At 40.6% G+C, this 17,830-nt stretch overlaps 2 protein-coding genes and 1 long non-coding RNA gene across 4 annotated transcripts in view; 2 read left to right on the forward strand and 1 right to left on the reverse strand.

Annotated features, from left to right (window-relative positions):
- On the forward strand, nucleotides 1-12,474 carry NUDT6 (nudix hydrolase 6). Its single transcript, XM_081877179.1, has 5 exons — nucleotides 1-405; nucleotides 1,033-1,236; nucleotides 3,337-3,392; nucleotides 9,726-9,780; nucleotides 12,080-12,474. Exons 1-5 carry the CDS (start codon nucleotides 156-158, stop codon nucleotides 12,469-12,471), a joined length of 957 nt encoding a protein of 318 aa, XP_081733305.1. The 5' UTR covers nucleotides 1-155; the 3' UTR covers nucleotides 12,472-12,474.
- LOC309350509 overlaps nucleotides 1-17,830 on the forward strand; it is a 148,478-nt gene that overhangs the window by 83,892 nt on the left and 46,756 nt on the right. The window lies entirely within an intron of this gene.
- The window catches only part of FGF2 (fibroblast growth factor 2), a 23,906-nt gene continuing 18,545 nt past the window's right edge, over nucleotides 12,470-17,830 (reverse strand). Inside the window, exons 2-3 of one of the 2 annotated variants that reach the window (XM_081877412.1) lie at nucleotides 14,876-14,979; nucleotides 12,470-13,099 (exon numbers count right to left, since the gene is read on the reverse strand). In XM_081877412.1, coding sequence (XP_081733538.1) covers nucleotides 12,914-13,099; nucleotides 14,876-14,979 — 290 coding nt within the window. In that variant the 3' untranslated portion in view covers nucleotides 12,470-12,913. Of the gene's footprint in view, nucleotides 14,980-17,830 lie in introns of both variants that reach the window. The other variant, XR_014160313.1, reaches the window with a different exon arrangement.

Genomic DNA, 17,830 nt, shown 5'->3' on the forward strand with positions numbered 1-17,830 from the left:
AGACGCCGCGAGGCAAGGCGAACCGCCCCTCCTTCGCTTTCCAGGAGGACGTGAGCAAAGCTTTACCCATGACTACCGGAAGTCTGCGCCATTAGCTTTCCCCCCGTTTCCTATCTCTGAGGCGCTCGCTTGTCGCTGTCGCCGGAGCTGCCGCCATGTTAGGGGCCGGGTGGACTGCACGGGGCCGGTGGCTCTTGCCCTTGGCTTGCCGGCTCTTGCAGCCTCGTCCTCCGCGCCGCGTTTGCTCGAGTGGCCGCCTTCGAGGTGACGCCGCCGCCGCCTCTGGCCTGTCCGAGGCCGGGCTGCAGCCGCTGCGGGATAAGTTTGGCGGGCTGAGCGTGCGCCTGTCCCAGCTGCGCTCCCCGGAGAGCCTGGAGCCAGAAACCTTCCGGAGGTGCCTGCAGGGCAAGTGCATTTTGCTGAGCCTCTGGGGAGACTGGCGCCTCTTTGCAGGGTCGGCGCTCGAGCAGCTGCCTGGCAGACCAAAGCTCGCTCCTTTATTCTGCTTTTTTCGTGGTGGGCGATCAGCTTGTTGGTTGCGCAACACTGTCCAGTCAAATATAACGAGGATGCAACCTGGATTTGCCGATATAGGATTTAGAATCCAACCATGCCTTGTTTCATCCGAATCATAGCTTCATATCCTGGCTTCCTGCCCAGGCCGAATGGAATTAATTGAATCCATATTTAGTTTTCTTGCACAACAAAGGAAGCAGAAAAGCCACTGTATCTTGCAGCCAAATTGCCTGTTTCTTTGTATCTCTGTACAAATACAGCTAGTGTGATTAATGCCAGCCTTTAGCTTTCAGATACAGGGGATCATTCAAAAGGATAATTCATTTTAGCTTGTGCACATATTTCTTTTATCACTGAAGCAACCATAGCTACCCCTTATACAGTATATGGACATTGTATATATAGAGGGCTTGATGAGGCAAGTGACCCTCACTTGTTCCAAGCCTCCAAGAGCTAGCGAGCCCCACCTGGCCAACATAGACATCAGCATATTCTGCTGTTCTTCTCTCCTCCCAGATTCTATCAGGCAATGGAGAACAGAAGGCTACGTAGCAGTCTGGCTGCATGTTCCTATTCTACAAAGCAGATTTATAGCTGTGGCTGCAGAGCAAGGCTTTGCCTTCCACCATGCAGAATCGGACTCTGCCACACTCACCCTTTGGCTAGCAGAAGGACACAGCAGGTTACCCCATTATGCTACTCATCAAGTAGGAGTTGCAGGTGAGCTTCAGAGAGAGAGAGAAACATTGTGTATTGTTGTCGGTGTTGGTGCTAACAGTGGCTAATAATAACCAGAGTTGTGGATCCCGCCTCAATTCACAAAATTTTCCAGACCACAAAAGTTGGTTTAGGATTGTAGCATAGCTAAATCGGTAGAGGGCAGCAAAGACAAAAAATACTTTTTTATTTCTTTTTAAGGGCATGTTTGAGCATGTTTTCGAGCTTATGGGAAAAACAATACAGTCGTACCTTGGAAGTCGAACGGAATCCGTTCTGGAAGTCCGTTCGACTTTCAAAACGTTCAAAAACCAAATTGCGGATTCTGACTGGCTGCAGGAAGCTCCTACAGCCAATCAGAAGCCCATCAGACATTTGGCTTCCAATAATAGTTAAAAAAAAACAGAACAGTCACTGTTCGGGACTGTTTGGGTTGGCACCGTTCGGGAGCCAAAACATTCGAGAACTAAGCTGTTCGAAAAACCAAGGTACGACTGTACAGTAATTAAAACATGGCTCACCCACCCGGGTCTCAGTGATACAGACCAGATCAGCCTCCTTATCCACAATCAGATCATGATGAGGGAGGTCTTATTCAAGGCCAACCTGGCATTCAACAGCAGCAGCTGCCACAGACCTGAGAGGTAGCTAAAAGGACAAGCACAATTTCCCCGGTTGGACAAGGGGCTGGCACATGGCATAGTCACTGCCTGCCTGTGCTGTGTGCCTGTTATCTGGCCTCCCCTCACCCTACCTCTCCTTACCTAGAACCACCACAAATGAACATTTTTTGTACCTGTACCTCACTCCTGCAGGCTATTTCCATCTCCAGACAACTGTAAGAGCCTGCCTCTGTCAGGCGAAAATATAATGCTGAAAGCACTGTCAGGGTATGCATGCCAATCTCAGTTTCTTAAAGAAACCCTGTTGCCTTCAGCGATTTTTTGAAATATAATGGTAGTTAGCTTTGCCCTAAAGCACTTACATTTCAAACAAACGCTACTTCCTGCCTATTTCCGCAGTAACTCAATGCACAGGAAGGTTTTAATAATAACATACTGTACTGTACGGTTATTATTTTTCATACAAACTTTTTTACAACACAAAAGTAAAAAGGACATTATGATTGAAACCAAAGTAAAATGTCCGCTGAGTCATACACTTCACTATGTTGTTAAAAATAGTATTATGCTTTCAATATGCTCTGGTAACCTCTAGGTTAAATTACTGCAACGTGTTATATGTAGGGCTGCCTATGAAGACAGTACAGAAATTTCTGCCGGTACAGAATTCGCTGGCCAGATTGCTCATTCACACTTAAGTGTCATAGAAATCTGAGACTCCTTTTGTAACACAAAAGCCAAGCGCATTCTTAGCAGGTAACTTCCAAATTGATCTGAGCTTTTGCTTTGCATCCTAAATAAGATTCCACACCAACCAGAACACTGCCAACCATGTAGCAGAAGGACAAAGTCATATCATTGTATGGCATAGGGCAGAAGACTTATGACTAATTTCCTAAGGAATGTCCTTTCAGAATGTTACATCAGGGTTGCTGTTTCATTTATAAACCATTCCTCCCACACATAAAAGTGTGATTAGTTTATTAAGCGTGCATATGGAAATACTTTTGCTTTGGAGTCTATATGCCTTCATAAATGTAATCTCATTGTCCTTCAAAAATGCAGGATTAAAACGTAACATGCAGGCAGCCCACAGAAGTCAGTGGCTAAACATGCATTCAGAAGCCACTGCCTGTCCATTAAGAGGCTTTAAATTTTGGGTAAGGTGGGCAGAGAGACAGAGGGCAAAACTGATGCAGAGTGGAAAGATCAGGCACACGCAGGCACATTTTGACAGGGTTGTGGATCATCAGCCTCATAACTAAGAAACACCTGAGCCACTTGTTTCAGATTTGGGGAAGTGATCACTATATTGGTTTCGTCATGAGAGATGGCATTTCCAATGGTATCTTTTCTCTAAAGAATCACCCTTAATTTCCCCCTCTTCCCTTAAAGAACATCCAGTGCTTTGAATATAACATTCGATCATTGGTTCTTCATTAAAAATCAAAGGATACAGAAAATATTCTTTCTCCAACAGGTGCTGTATTAGATGTCCACACTGGGAAAGTATTGGTCGTACAGGACAGGAATAAAGTAAGTCTTTCACATTATCTAGAAGAAATAATTTGGTGCTGGAGACATACTTCCGCTTGCTGGAAGGTTTTGGCACAAGTCTTGTGCATAAGACCTTGCACACCATCTCAAGATGCGTCCTTGCTCAATGTCTGCGCTAAGTCTTCCACTTGCTCTTGCCCAGCATTTTGCAGAACAGTGCCACCACCAGAATTTCTTCCTCTGGCCTTTATCAAGATCCAGCCCTTTGACTTGAATGTAGTGAATTGTATTAACAAGCCTGTTTGTCTTTTATATCATGTAATGGTTAAAAGTTAATTTTATTCGCTTCCATCTGTAGTGACAAAATGACAAAGGCCAATACTTTTGAGTGTAGATCATCTCTGTGATCATTGTTTTTGCCAATGATTAGTTGGGATAGCAATGGTCTGAAGTAATACTTTTTCATCAGCTAACTATATTTAGAAAGGGTAATTCAGTTCTGGAAGTTCCTAAACAATCTGTAGTTTTACTGTGAGTTTTACTGGATTTTCATGCTGGCATTTTGCTTTTGCTTTTCCTTTTAAGTCATTGATGTTATCTTCATAATCTTTTGTTTGAACTTAAGGCTTGAGTGGGTTTTGTTTTTTCAGTTTGTGGAGCCTTCACACACTATTTGGTGGGTTGAAATTCAGCCATTTGTTAAATTAACAGATAATCAGCAAGTGTACATTAAAAGTGAAGTGTTATGCATTCTCACTCCCCAGTGTCCCACTGACCACCACAGTGGAACACTTCTGAGTAATAATGCATTGGATCAAGTTGAACATATCTTGTTTGTGCCTTTAAATGTTTCATAGCCATTACGGGATGTTACAGACAGAATTACAGGGAGTAGATGGGTTTGGTAGAATCTAGGATGGAAACTGAAGAAAAATTTAAACCATTAAGCTGCGAGGAGCAGCCTAATTTCTCTTGGTATTTTTGGAAAAAAAGCAAGCTACATTTGAGGTTTTAAAAATAAGCTACTGGGCGTCTGCTGTAATTTGCTTGAAGAGAATTTATTAAAAGTTTTAGCAGAGACAGCAAGGCAGCCAAAACTGGCAGAGTAACTCTAGTCTGTACAATTCACTCCATAAGCAGTAACCCATGTTGAATTGTACATGACTTAAAGCTACAATGCATGAGTCAATTGCATTGGCATACATGTGTTGAATCTAATTTAGACCTATGGACTTGAATGAGATTTAACTAATAATAATAATAATAATAATAATTTATTATTTATACCTCACCCATCTGGCTGGGTTTCCCCAGGCACTCTGGGCAGCTTACAACACGTAAAAAAATTATAAAACATCAGTCATTAAAAACTTTCCTACTTTCCAACTTTCAGATGTCTTCTAAACATTAGATAGTTGTTTATTTCTTTGACATCTGATGGGAGGGCGTTCCACAAGTCGGGCACCACGACCGAGAAGGCCCTCTGCCTGGTTCACTGTAACCTCATTTCTTGCAGTGAGGGAACCGCCAGAAGGCCCTCAGTGCTGGACCTCAGTGTCCGGACTGAACGATGGAGGTGGAGACACTCCTTCAGGTATACTGACGTCTTATCAGTCTTATGGCCCCTACAATATTACTGTGTTGGGTTATCCTGGGGCTGAAGCCAATGTAACGTAGTCATTGTAACCCACGCTCAAGCATCAAGAGATACCCACCCATCATGAGGTCGTTTGATGACGTACTCACATTAGTCATGCAGAGAAGGCACCAGATGGTGGATAGTAGTGGCTGAACCACCCCTTTGCTAGGAAAATGGGGCCTGAGAGGAAAAGGATTGGACTGACATTGCGATCACAACTGCCAGCACCATATCCAAGAGGATTTTCTGCTATGCAACCGGGATAGTTGTAGTTGAAACCAGGTAAAGCCAATAGCCATGATCAGGTGGGGCAAATACTAGGGCCCCAGAAGGGCCCATCACATGCTTGTATGGCCTGGCACTATAAATAAAGGTTCTGGGCCAGACAGCTACATTTACCACTGCTTCTCTTACCCCAAAAGTTTCTGATTGTCGCCCCCAACACACACATTGGAGGTGGAGCAAAGGAGTGCTAGGCATTGGGTAGATAATAGTGGCTGTGGATGCCTCACCCCATACTTCTCTTTATAGCACAGGACCAAGGAAGTACAAGAGCATGATGCTTTCACCGCTGCCACCCATTCCCACTTCCCAGTAAGCTTTGAGGGGGCCCTACCCAAGCGAGGGTGTCTTGTCTAAGGCTTCATCAAACCTGGTACCAGCACCAGCCATGATTCAGCAGTGTTAGGCACCCTGGCCCTTTGGGATTGTCAATCATGGGGTTTAAACCCACTTATCCCCATGTTATACTGTGACCACTGTGGGTTCTTTTCCAAACAGCGGCGTGTTTTGTCTGCAACATCATGATGCATTTATAGCCCCAGCACAGCAATAAATTACACATCTGAGCTGATAACAAGAATAGACCACTATTCATAGGGCTTGCCAGATTATTTAAACTGCACATATACACTTCGCTGCTTGGCCTCATAGCTGAACCTGCCAAAGCACAAGTGTTAGTTGTGGTCGTGGTGGTTTCTGTAATGTGGAACTGGAAGGCAGCCACTGAATATCCATCACAGGATAATTGCCTCCACTCACTACAAATCTAAGGTAGATATGAATCAATAACTTGGTGAATTAAACCTTAACAGTTTGAGGATCCAGCTATGTATCTTAAATTCAGTGGAAAGTATAACTGATGAAAGATACGTTAAGAACGGCATAGAAATAATAAATTGAAATATAAAACTCTTAAGAACTTTATACCGTATCTTAAAACTATTTATTACCTGTACTAAAAAAATGCTGGGATAGTTAAAAATTCTCAGTCAGCAACCAAATTATATATACCAGGAAGCATTTATTTCTATTGTTTTCTATAAGGTCTTGCTTATTTTCAGTTACCTTCTGATATTCTGGTTGAATAATTGCTTTTTCTTTGTCTTAGCTGTACGATTAGTTTTCAACTCATGCTAGCTATACAGCACATTTAATTAATGGAAAGGCAGGAATTATATGTTTCATTTGTAATTCAAAAGTTCAAGGACAAATCCTCCAATGTAGCAAGTAATGTAAAACTGCCTGCTTTTTGACAAATTGCCAGGTTAATGCTTAAGTTTGGCACACAAATTGTAAGCTGTTAACTGGCTACAGTTATACAGTTTGCAGCACAGGAAAATTCACACATCCCAATTTGGAAAAAATAACACTCTTTTCTGGATATCTGATGGGCGATGGAGAATATAATATTAATAGATTCAAGAAATAACAATTCCTCCAAAAATACGTTTTAAAACACACTTTTTAAGCAAGGGAGAGCGAGTTTATGAAGAACCATATTGTACTTGTTAAGGATTTGGCTTTCTGCCTTAAAAAAAAATAATAAAAAAAATTGCTTGAAATTTGCCAGCAGCTACTTTTAGATTCAGAAACAGTGTGCTTAGAAACTTCACAGCACTTTAGATTCCAGTGGTGTGGCCAAATGTATTGAAAGTTCAAAGTCTATGTATTTGTGTAACGGTGACCTGCACTGTGTTAAGAGCTGCATATGTGACATCAGGGCTGAAGAGCATTAAAATGCAAAACAGTTTCCAGCCATGAAAAGCAAAGTCTAAACGCCCATGAAACAAAATAGGTTACCCGCCAATTGGTTTTGTATGTAAATTAATGAAGAACCCATTAATATGCTGTGAAGCAGGGGTGGGAGTTTCTCTGCACTCTGCTTTCATCCCCTCATCTCAGCCAATGTGGTGTAGTGGTTAAGAGCGGTGGACTCGTAATCTGGTGAACCGGGTTCGCTTCCCCGCTCCTCCACATGCAGCTGCTGGGTGACCTTGGGCCAGTCACACTTCTCTGAAGTCTCTCAGCCTCACTCACCTCACAGAGTGTTTGTTGTGGGGGAGGAAGGGAAAGGAGAATGTTAGCCGCTTTGAGAGTCCTTCGGGTAGTGATAAAGCGGGATATCAAATCCAAATTCTTCTTCTTCTTTTCTTCTGATGGGACAGGCAGTTTTCTGTAGTATGGCCCCTGCTGCATTATGGAAGCCAGAAGGTCACTCTCACACACACACTTGCTTATCCCATGGAGATGGGGAAGTAACAGCAAAAGTGACCAAGATGCATTGCCTAGAGCTGAGGTGGGGACCCCTTTTGAGCGCCAGGGTTAATCCCCCCTTGGGCAACCTTATTATTATTATTATTACCCTACCCATCTGGCTGGGTTTCCCCAGCCACTCTGGGTGGCTCCCAACAGAATATTAAAAACACGATAAAGGATCAAACATTAAAAACTTCCCTAAACAGAGCTGCCTTCAAATGTCTTCTAAATGTCAGATACTTGTTCATTTCTTCGACATCTGCTGGGAGGGCGTTCCACAGGGCAGGCGCCACTACCAAGAAGGCCCTCTGCATCGTTCCCTGTAACACCTTACTTCTCGCAGTGAGGGAACTGCCAGAAGGCCCTTGGAGCTGGACCTCAGCTGAACGATGGGGGTAGAGATGCTCCTTCAGATATACTGGACCAAGGCCGTTTAGAGCTTTAAAGCTCAGCACCAACACTTTGAATTGTGCTCAGAAACGTACTGGGAGCCAATGTAGGTCTTTCAGGACCGGTGTCCTTCAGGTCCTTCCAGGGGTCACATGTAGATGGGGGCAGAGGCAAAAGAAAGGGATGCAACTCCTATTTTTATCCAATAGGCTATTTCTACCCATGCAAAAGCCAGACTCCTGTCTCTTATCTGGGCAAGAGGCATGATGATGGTTCAAGGATACATCCAGTCAAGTGAATGCACAGCAGAGCTGATGGGATCTTCATGGTTTGGAGAGAGTCCTGAGAGCCAGATAGAGAGGTCTGAAAGCCTGTGCTTGGCCTGCAAACTGGAGGTTCCCACTGTTTGCCTAGAGAATCCCTGCCAGTCGCGGTACTGCTGCTAGAGAGCAAAATGAGCAGGGGCAGGGTGGTCAGAAACCCCATGCACAGTGTCAGTGAAATACCTGAGCATGCTCCTCTCCCTCCAACCCTTGCTCATACTTCGTGGCAGGAGCCTTCACCATGACAGGGAGAGAGCATACAAAACATTGGCAATTAGCTGCACTTAGATCCCATTGAAATCAATTGGACATGTCATTCACAACTAAACAATGGTTGGTTTCAGTGTGGGCTGTGTGCAACAAACACTGGATCCAACTAATTGACTACAGAAATTCTAGATTCAGGTAGATTGCCATCATCCTTGACCACTGGCCCTGTTAGCTAGGGATGATGGGAGTTGTAGTCCGAAAACAGCTGGAGGGACAAGTTTGGCCATCACTGTTATAGACTAAGTTTGTTCTGGTATGTACATTTTCATTTTTGCATCCAAGGTTGAAACACCTTTTAGGTATTATACAAAAATGAAAAAAAAGAAAAAAAATGGTGCTAGTGGACTATTTTTTATTTTTTATGACTACAGAAAGTTTTCCTTCTCTTACTGTGCACTGACTAAGTGAGTTGGAAGGATACTACTGCTTTAGGAAACACTCAGCCCCCCCCCCAACATTAATCTGAAGCTGATCTAACAAAAATGGGAAAGATAATCAGAAATATGTAAATCAAAGCAATGCATTCAATATACCTGTCCTTCTTTGAAACAAATGTCATTAGCAGTAGGTATCACACCACGCTGGTAAAAAACCTTTATCCATTTTGGTTTTTAAAAATTACACAAGCACATGATTCATCAGCTGGCACACAAGAACTTCAGCTTTATTTTTCAGCTTCATAACCAAAAATGATGTGATGCACATTGGTTATTACAGACACAAAAGTAAAATTCATAGCCAGTGCAGTATAGAACAGTACTACAGTCAATCACTGTTTAGAAAATGTACTGATGTTTGCAAACATTGAAGTAGAGTATACATGATTAAATATTAGATTACATAGGCTCCAGTCCAACAGAGAGTTAGGTGCACTTAAGGCCATAGGCTTAAACGTGCCTAACTCAGCATTGGATTGTGGCTACAGAATATAATTACCTATAGCAGCTTTTAAAAACTGTTAATGAGCAGCAATGTTGCAAGTATAAACCATCTAACAGTCATCAGACAAATCAGTGTATGTTTTCTTGCAATATAATAGACATCTACTATATGTCTATTATATTGCAAAACACGTAGACACCTAATTGTATTTTGGTGATCACATTTGCAAAAACAAAAGAAAGGACCAGTCAAGAGAGGCAGCAATTTATTTCTGGTGTCTTGTCAAAGGAAACAGATTAACCATATGGTTGTTTTTATTCCCCTGTTAAGACAATAAATGCATGGAAATTTCCAGGAGGATTGTCTGAACCCGGTGAAGATATTGGTAAGTATTTCGGTAATTACATAAGGTTCCTCACCTCCCAAGTCATCAGGCCTGCAATTTCCTTGAAACCTGTTGATGGCAAATGGGAACTTCTGGCTGTAAGTAGGTAAAATGACGAATCCTATAGTACATCAAAATTGTTTGCATCCTTATTCCTAATAAGTAATTTTTCTTAATTTATATACGCAAGGCATGGCATGATTTTATATCTAAAAGAATAACTCAGTGAAAACTGTCTTAATTTACTAATCTAGTCATGACATACTTAACTTAGTATTTAGTTACACTGGAAGCATATCTTGATTTCAGTGAAACTGATTTTTGGTTAAGTGAGCATACTTTGTAGCCTACCAGCCTAGGCTATACCTTTACCTGGGAATAAGTCCCACTGAACTCAACAGGACCTATTTCTGAATAGATATGTTAATCTCACAAAATATACTTTGTCTGCAAGGTGGAAAACAATGGTATGAATCAACATACTAAAGAGAGAATAGCAATTTGGTAGCACAGCAAAGCAGTCAGCCAACATTTTGCTAACGCATCAACAATCAGCATGTACTGTGCAACTCACATTTTGCTATATGGCATGGATTGTGCGCAGGGGCAACTCCTATTTAAAATTTACTATGTTGTTTCTCAAGGTTTGTGGTGCCTTTGTATCAGATGATGTTCAAGGCAGACTGTTGCAAATTTTGTTACAATGATGTGAACGTTATAATGTCATTATTTTAAAATAAATGTGGCTGCCCTGATATTTTTGTAAGCCAAACCATGGTTTGCAAACCTGCTTCTAAACCTGTAGGCCAAACCATGGTTTGCAAACCCAGCAGAACCAAGCTTCTAAAATGGTTTCATGCTAAATACAGCTAGGAAAAACGTTTGTGCAGAATTAATGCTAACCTTAAATATCTCCAGATTTGAAAGAGAGGGGAAACAGCATATGTAGGAAGGGAAGAGTGTCATGATCACCAATCTTTTAGAGGGAATTAAGCAGCCCCTGTAAGGCCGGCTAAGGGAATTAATTCAGAATCTTACATTTTAATATCTGCCGACTTCCTTGGCCTCAAATGAAAGAAACTCAGAACAGGGAACAAACTCCGAACAAATGAGGAGCCTACTTGAACATTTGAATGGGAGACATAACTCTAGGGCCATAAATTATCTTATACCTTGGTTGTCAAATGGAATCCGTTCAGGAAGTCCTTTTGACTTCTGAAAATGTTAGAAAACCAAGGCGCAGCTTCCGATTGGCTGCAGGAGCTGTCTGCACTCAATCGGAAGCTGCTGAATTCGCATCAGACATTCAGGTTCCAAAGAACATTCGCAAACCAGAACACTCACTCCCAGGTTTGCAGCATTTGGGAGCCAAAATGTTCGAGTCGCAAGGCATCCGGGACCCAAGGTACGATTGTAGTGTCAGTAATGCCATTGCTAGATCACTCTTAAATCCACAATGAACTCTTGCAATAAGAGGCTACTTACTACTTGGAAGGATTGGCTCTGTCTTCCACATGGGCTTATAATTGTAAGTGCCACTGTAACAACCCATTTATTTCAGTTTACTTATGGACATTGATACTGTATACCACCCATGATTAAAATCACAGAGTGATTAATAATTACACATGACATATACCTAATTTCATAATTCCTAATTATGCATTTGCTGGACTGGGCTTTTTAAAATTATTTTTAGAGCCACAAACACATTTCCAAAATGTAAGTTCTACATAGCAGAAATGAAGAAATTTATTAATGTTGCCTGTATTCAAGGCCAAGGTTGTGTTTTGAAGCTCTGAGATAGCTCAGTCGGTAGAGCATGGGACTCTTAAATCTCAGGGTTGTGGGTTTGAGCCTCACGTTGGGCAAACTATTCCTGCATTTTGTGGGGCTGGACTAGGATGTTCCTAGTGGTCCCTTCCAACTCTACAGTTTTATGATTCAGGTCATACCTAGGATTAATCATAAATGCAGTAGCTCTGTTTTTTAACAGCACAGAAAACTTTTGACAGCAATTGCTTTGTTTGGTATAAGGTGGTTTCATATACATTGCATTTCAAATTAAAACACCTGCAATAGTGCTTTTATAACATCTACAACCAAAGTATTTTGTGGAGAGCGTTTTTTTTTGGGGGGGGGTATATTTTTCACTCAGTCTAACAGAGGGAGGGGTCGTGCTGTTGAAGGCATGTTTACCACAACTGAAAATCTAATGGCAAAGCGAGAGAGAAGATGGAGGCGAGAATTACAGTTAATGCTTTTAAAAAAAGGAAGTCTTTCTTTTCCTCCTCCTTAGGGAACACAGCAGTTCGAGAAGTCTTCGAGGAGACTGGCATTAAGTCAGAATTCAAGTCCCTCCTAAGCATACGGCAGCAACACAGACACCCGGGAGCCTTTGGCAAGTCAGATATGTACATCATCTGCCGAATGCAGCCTTCCTCTTTCAAAATCAGTTTATGCCAACAGGAGTGCCTGAGGTGTGAGTGGATGGACCTAGCTGAGCTTGCCAAGACATCAGACAGTACTCCAATCACCAGCAGTATTGCTAGATTGCTTCTTTATGGGTATAGGGAAGGGTTTGATAAAATCGATTTAACCATGAGAGAATTTCCATCTGTGTACACAGGCCTTTTCTATAAGCTGTACCACAGAGAGCTGCCAGAGAATTATAGAAACATGACAGGTTAGCAAATACATTTAGTGTTGTTGTTTTTTGGCTTAGAAAAAAATAATCCCTTGTACTAAAATATACGTATATTCTGTTCCAAATTAAATTCCCTTTTCTACCTTCTAACAAGATAATATATGTGATTTCATTTGAAATGCTAATGTTTCTCTAGCTATGCACATTTTTAATCCCCTTTCATCTTGAATGGCCCAAATAATATATATTTTTAACTCTACCCCCAAACCATCAAGTTGGAAACAAGCTGGTGCATTGGTGTTCCAGCACGACACATTCACATACATATATGGTTCCAGGAATTAAAACAGTTAGAAGGCTTAAAACATACACAGTTCTACAATCAATCTGCAAGTCCTGGCAAATATTTGGTCACATTTTTCTGTCTTGTGGCAAAGCGGAAGTTTACCACTGCTGTAGTATATTTTATAGACTCTGCCACTAAAATCAACTCTTGGCAGACATCGGAAGGAAAAGGATAGCTTTCTGTCCTCGTCCAGTTTTTGGTCCGAGTTTGTACTGCCCAGTTCGTTTCAGTGCAACATACCAATCACTATGTTTACGAGATCGATATGTATTGTAGTTATTAGATTCCAAGCGTTCAAAAAAGAAGCATTCATCTGTTATGTATTTCTGAAAATGAAGGAAGAAAACATTATTCATAGTCTGTTACTGTCACGAAATAGTCTAATCAGAAGTATTTAAGACTTGATCAGCGTTCACACCCATTTAGCAAAAGGATAATACACATATACAATCAGAACACTATTTTATTTTATTTTTGAAGCTCCCATAGATTCCACACCCACATAAATGAAAACTTCCAAATATTACTTCCAAATTAGAGAGCAAGTTTACAAAAAGATTTAACCAAACAGCTTTTTGTAAACTAGCTGTCTAATTTCCTGATCAAAGGTCAACACTGCCTTATGTAATAAGGAATAGAAAATATTTATTTTTTATACACATTAACTGTCCACCCTTAATAGAGATAAGGTAAGTGAGTCTGCAGACTTAAACACACTTCCTTAAGTGTAAATTCCACTGAAATCAGTGGCTGCATTTACATGGAATGCTAAACCAAAAATCCTAGTTCAGTAAGACAGGATATTTATTTATTTATTAAATTAAATTTTGTTTACTGCCCTTCATCCGTAAATCTTAGGATGGTTCACAGATACGTACTGTGTGCTCCTATAGGAAGCCCTCCTCTAGTCTCTTCACACAAGCAACTAAACAAGTCAGGATTCAGCACTCCATAATATGCAAACCTGAAGCTTCAAAACAGACCAGGATACGAAGCCATGGTTTAAACTGGCTTAATATCCTGGCTTGTTTTGAAGCCTTTAACAGTACTTTCTGGTTTGCATGTAACAGGAAACTATGGTAAGCGTTGAATCCTGGTTTGTTTTATGAATAGGGCTGTCTGCAAATGCACACCCCTTGTGCATATCCTGGATTAGTATTACATGCAAAGGTAATGGAAGATACTTCTGAGTGGACATGTATACTGTTGTGCTGTCAGTCCCATTGAAATTAATTGGGCACAAACTACAATTTGCCCATTTCAATCAGGGATGTGGGGTGGAAAATTTTTCCAGGGCTTTATTTTTTCCACAGAAAGTGTCAATAAATTAATTAATAATAATGAAGGGATGCAAATACATTATTAGGCAAGCTTTGCAGTTTCGAAGTTTTTAACTTTGTTTACTCAAAACAAGGAAAATAAGCATGCTAAATCAGATTATCCTCAAGGGCACCAGAATTTTTGTGATGCAAACTGAAAAATTTCTAATACAAAAGATCCTGGAAAATGCACATTACTGATTTTGATTAGACTTAAGCACAATTATCTCTGGATTCCGCCAGTGTATTTACTACCATATTTTTATTTACTGACTTCCATTACTAACCCACACTAATGGTGATGTAAATGCTAAAATATACTTAAAGAAAATATTGCTTTACCCTGGCCATCAAAGATAGCCCCAAAATGGAAGTACAGTCAAACTTTGGAACTCAAACGCCTCCGTTCTCGAACGTTTCGGCTCCCGAACGCTGAAAACCCGGAAGTAAGTGCTCCAGTTTCTGAACATTCCTCAAAAGTCGAATGGCTTCCGAGGCACGTTTTTCATTTTTCCCCCATTTACTTTGCAGCCCATTGATCCTCATTTTTCAAACGTTTCAGAAGCCAAATGGTCTTCCGGAACGGATTACGTTTGAAAGTCAAGGTTCCACTGTACCACAGTAGAAGTCCAAGAAAGGTATTAATTAATGCCTACAGGTGGAGCTTTGTTCTCCTGTAAGTGCACCAAATTCTGAGAACCTTTAAAAAGCATTAAAGGCATTCCATGACATCTAGCTCCACCCTAATACGAGAGGGAGAAAGAAACGATAGCATTTGCTTACCAGTGCTAACAACCGGCCATCTTCATTCATAGAAAGGAAACGGTTTGCACACACACCTTTGATTGACACGACTCCTCTCTCTTCTGCCTGAAGCAGCAATTTGACTGGATAGGAAGAAAGACAATGTCAATGTTCAAATAATTCCCACAAAGTGTGAGCTGTCATCCATGGGTCACTCTGAAGGGCAGCTGCAACGGCTTTGAATAACCCCAACCATGTGACCCAACCTATTGCACTATAGAATTCAGAAATAATAATAATAATAAATAAATAAAAATAATAACAACAACAACAACAATAATTTATTTATACCCCGTCCATCTGGCTGGGCTTCCCTAGCCACTCTGGGCGGCTTCCAACACAATATTAAAATACAGTAATGCATCAAACATTAAAAGATTCCTCCACATTTGGAACTTCAAAACTGCAAACTTAGTAACTGTAACACGATTCATACTAATTTGTACCAAGTGTTGACCTAACACAAATATGCAGGGCATTTACATTTTACCTCCAAAACGGTTCAAAATAGCACTAGGATGCAATCTGTCTACGATAAGTAAAGGAGAATCACTACTTATGTGGGGGTTCTGTTCCCGGCTGCTGCACCAGGTTGCACGCAAATGGGCATCCCCCTGTTCTGCCCCACCCCATTCTTGCCCTGCCCCTGCTCCATCGCCTTTCGGCGCCAAAAACGGCATGCTTGTGAACCTCGAACACGCAGGAGTGGGGAATTGCCTGTAGGTGATTTCAGTCAGAGTTTGATATTTTAGTGTGGCGTCACCTACACTCCTTGCCTATTGATACTAGACCAGCAGCTTTCACTGTACATTTTTCAATGCCTGCTAAAAACATTTTTGTTTAGACAAGCCTATTCAATTGTTTAAGAAAGTTGATGTCAGTTCTGTTCTGCTTTCAGTCTACTGCTGTTATTTCAACTTTTCAAATGTCTTAAATTCTTATTGTTAATCCTTCTAAGTGATAATTTTATTGCTTTATCTTTTTGTTTTCTGCAGTCAAGCTGTTTGAGAATTTTATGAAATAAATATATCATAAAGCAAACAAAAAGCATTAGATAAATGATTCCTGTCTCTCTGCATTTTCCTCTGAAATTAGTTTAATGTATTTTTTTCCTGTATGCTTTTCAAAACCTGCCAATACTTGATGGAGAAGATCCTAATCATTTATCCAGGAAAAGAAAACTCAGAATTAATCTACTTCATTGCACCAATGTTTAAATTGCTAAGGACACTTAACGGAAGCAAGGAAAGAAACCATCTTACGATTGTATATCACTTAAAATAAAACAGAAACACTACTCTGAAATATCTTTATAGCCCATTTTCCAATTTTTTCCATGTACTACCAAAGCTTGTTTAGTCATAAACAGGCTCTTAAAAGTGATTCATATAAACTGCTTCCAGACCATTATAAAGGATTTGATCTTAAGAACTCTACCAAAATTTACTGGACATGAAATATTTGTTGATGCTTCTTAAACTGAATGCACTCCGGAAATTTGAAATGCAATCTTTGCTACTGACAAAACCAAGGATGCAGTGCACTTTACCAAGGAGTAAACTATAGTTAGGTAAGTGTACCTGCAACTTTTCCCACTGCAGTGGGAATTTTGATTTGGGCAATAGTCAATGGACAAGCACCATTTTCTGTTCAGCACTGCGGCCTCCCCAGGCTGTTTTTCCCCCGCTTAGCAAACAAAACCATCTGTTTTTTGTTATACCCATCTGTGTATAATGTATTGTTTGCCCCATGGATACTGGTTTGGGAATTAATTGCACTTTATACCTTATATAAAGTAAGGATGTAATGAAGGCATAGATGCATCTTTAATACCAATCTGAAAACCTGTGCCCAATCAATAAAATTGTGATGGAGGAGGGAATGGGAAAATTTTCTTCTGGATAAGTCCTGACACTGCCTTATATCTATTTAAAGGGGAGGAGTGTATGTGTATCAGTCCTAGCATCTGCCTGGACCTAGGGGGGTTTCAGGAGGAAGCAGAACATATTGGCCTCCCCTTATCTTACCCCAAAATATTCTGCTGCTGTACATCCTTTGGCTGTGAGGGTAGGGAGGAAATGGTGCTCATCTACCCCTCAAGAGATTCGTAATGCTCTTAAAAAACAACTTGCCAACAAAGATGTGAAGAGACAATATCAGTACCTTTATGGACAATTAAGATGATACTAACTTAAATGGGCTAATCATATATGATAAACTTTGTGTGTATTAAATAACACTGTAACTTGGCTAATGGGAGATGACTTTGGTAAGGTGTGTTGCATCCTTTTCAGCTAAACAACAGCACTATTGAGAGACAACCAAACCTCAATATTAAGAAACATAAGACTTGCAAATTAAAATTCCACTGCATCCTCAGATGAAGTTACTTGCAGAGATGGTATTAAGACATAGAACCGAAAAGCAGGTCTTGAGTTTGGAAACCGAAACCCATTCAATACATAAGATAATATTTTGAAACTCAAGTTTGTATTAACTGTTTAACTCAAAAAACCATTACTTTTGACAATGTGAAAGAATTATAGCTATTTGTTTACTGCCAGCATAAACAGTACCATGTAGTTGCCAAATTTTTCAGAGGAAAAACAAATGCATGACCAATTGAAAAAGCAAGCTATTTAAACAGTGGAGAGAAAAAGGTGAAACTCTAACTTCTACCTTTGCTAAGAAGTTAAAACGATGCCCTGTATTCTGCAAACAACATTCTACAGAAGTGTGATGACCAACTTTATTCCGAAGAGTCAGAAGCAATATTTTTACACTTAACGGGGGGAAATATTATATTTGGCCTATATTTTCTTCCTTTCTGCCTTCTTTAAAATTCTCAGAGTCTTATGGCACGAATCCCTTCTGCTCATATACTGACTAGATGTATTATCCAAATGGTTATATTGAATGCCCAAAAGTATGAGA

The sequence above is a fragment of the Podarcis erhardii genome, assembly GCF_964252035.2.
Source record: "Podarcis erhardii genome assembly, chromosome: 9".
Lineage (NCBI taxonomy): Eukaryota > Metazoa > Chordata > Lepidosauria > Squamata > Lacertidae > Podarcis > Podarcis erhardii.

What these genes read in the sequence shown, in the direction of transcription:
- NUDT6 (XM_081877179.1), top strand. Translation starts at nt 156, where the DNA reads ATGTTAGGGGCCGGGTGGACTGCACGGGGCCGGTGGCTCTTGCCCTTG. An exon ending in CTTCCGGAGGTGCCTGCAGG is followed by an intron (nt 406 to 1,032) that starts GCAAGTGCATTT and finishes CTCTCCTCCCAG; the next exon opens with ATTCTATCAGGCAATGGAGA. An exon ending in TCGTACAGGACAGGAATAAA is followed by an intron (nt 3,393 to 9,725) that starts GTAAGTCTTTCA and finishes TCCCCTGTTAAG; the next exon opens with ACAATAAATGCATGGAAATT.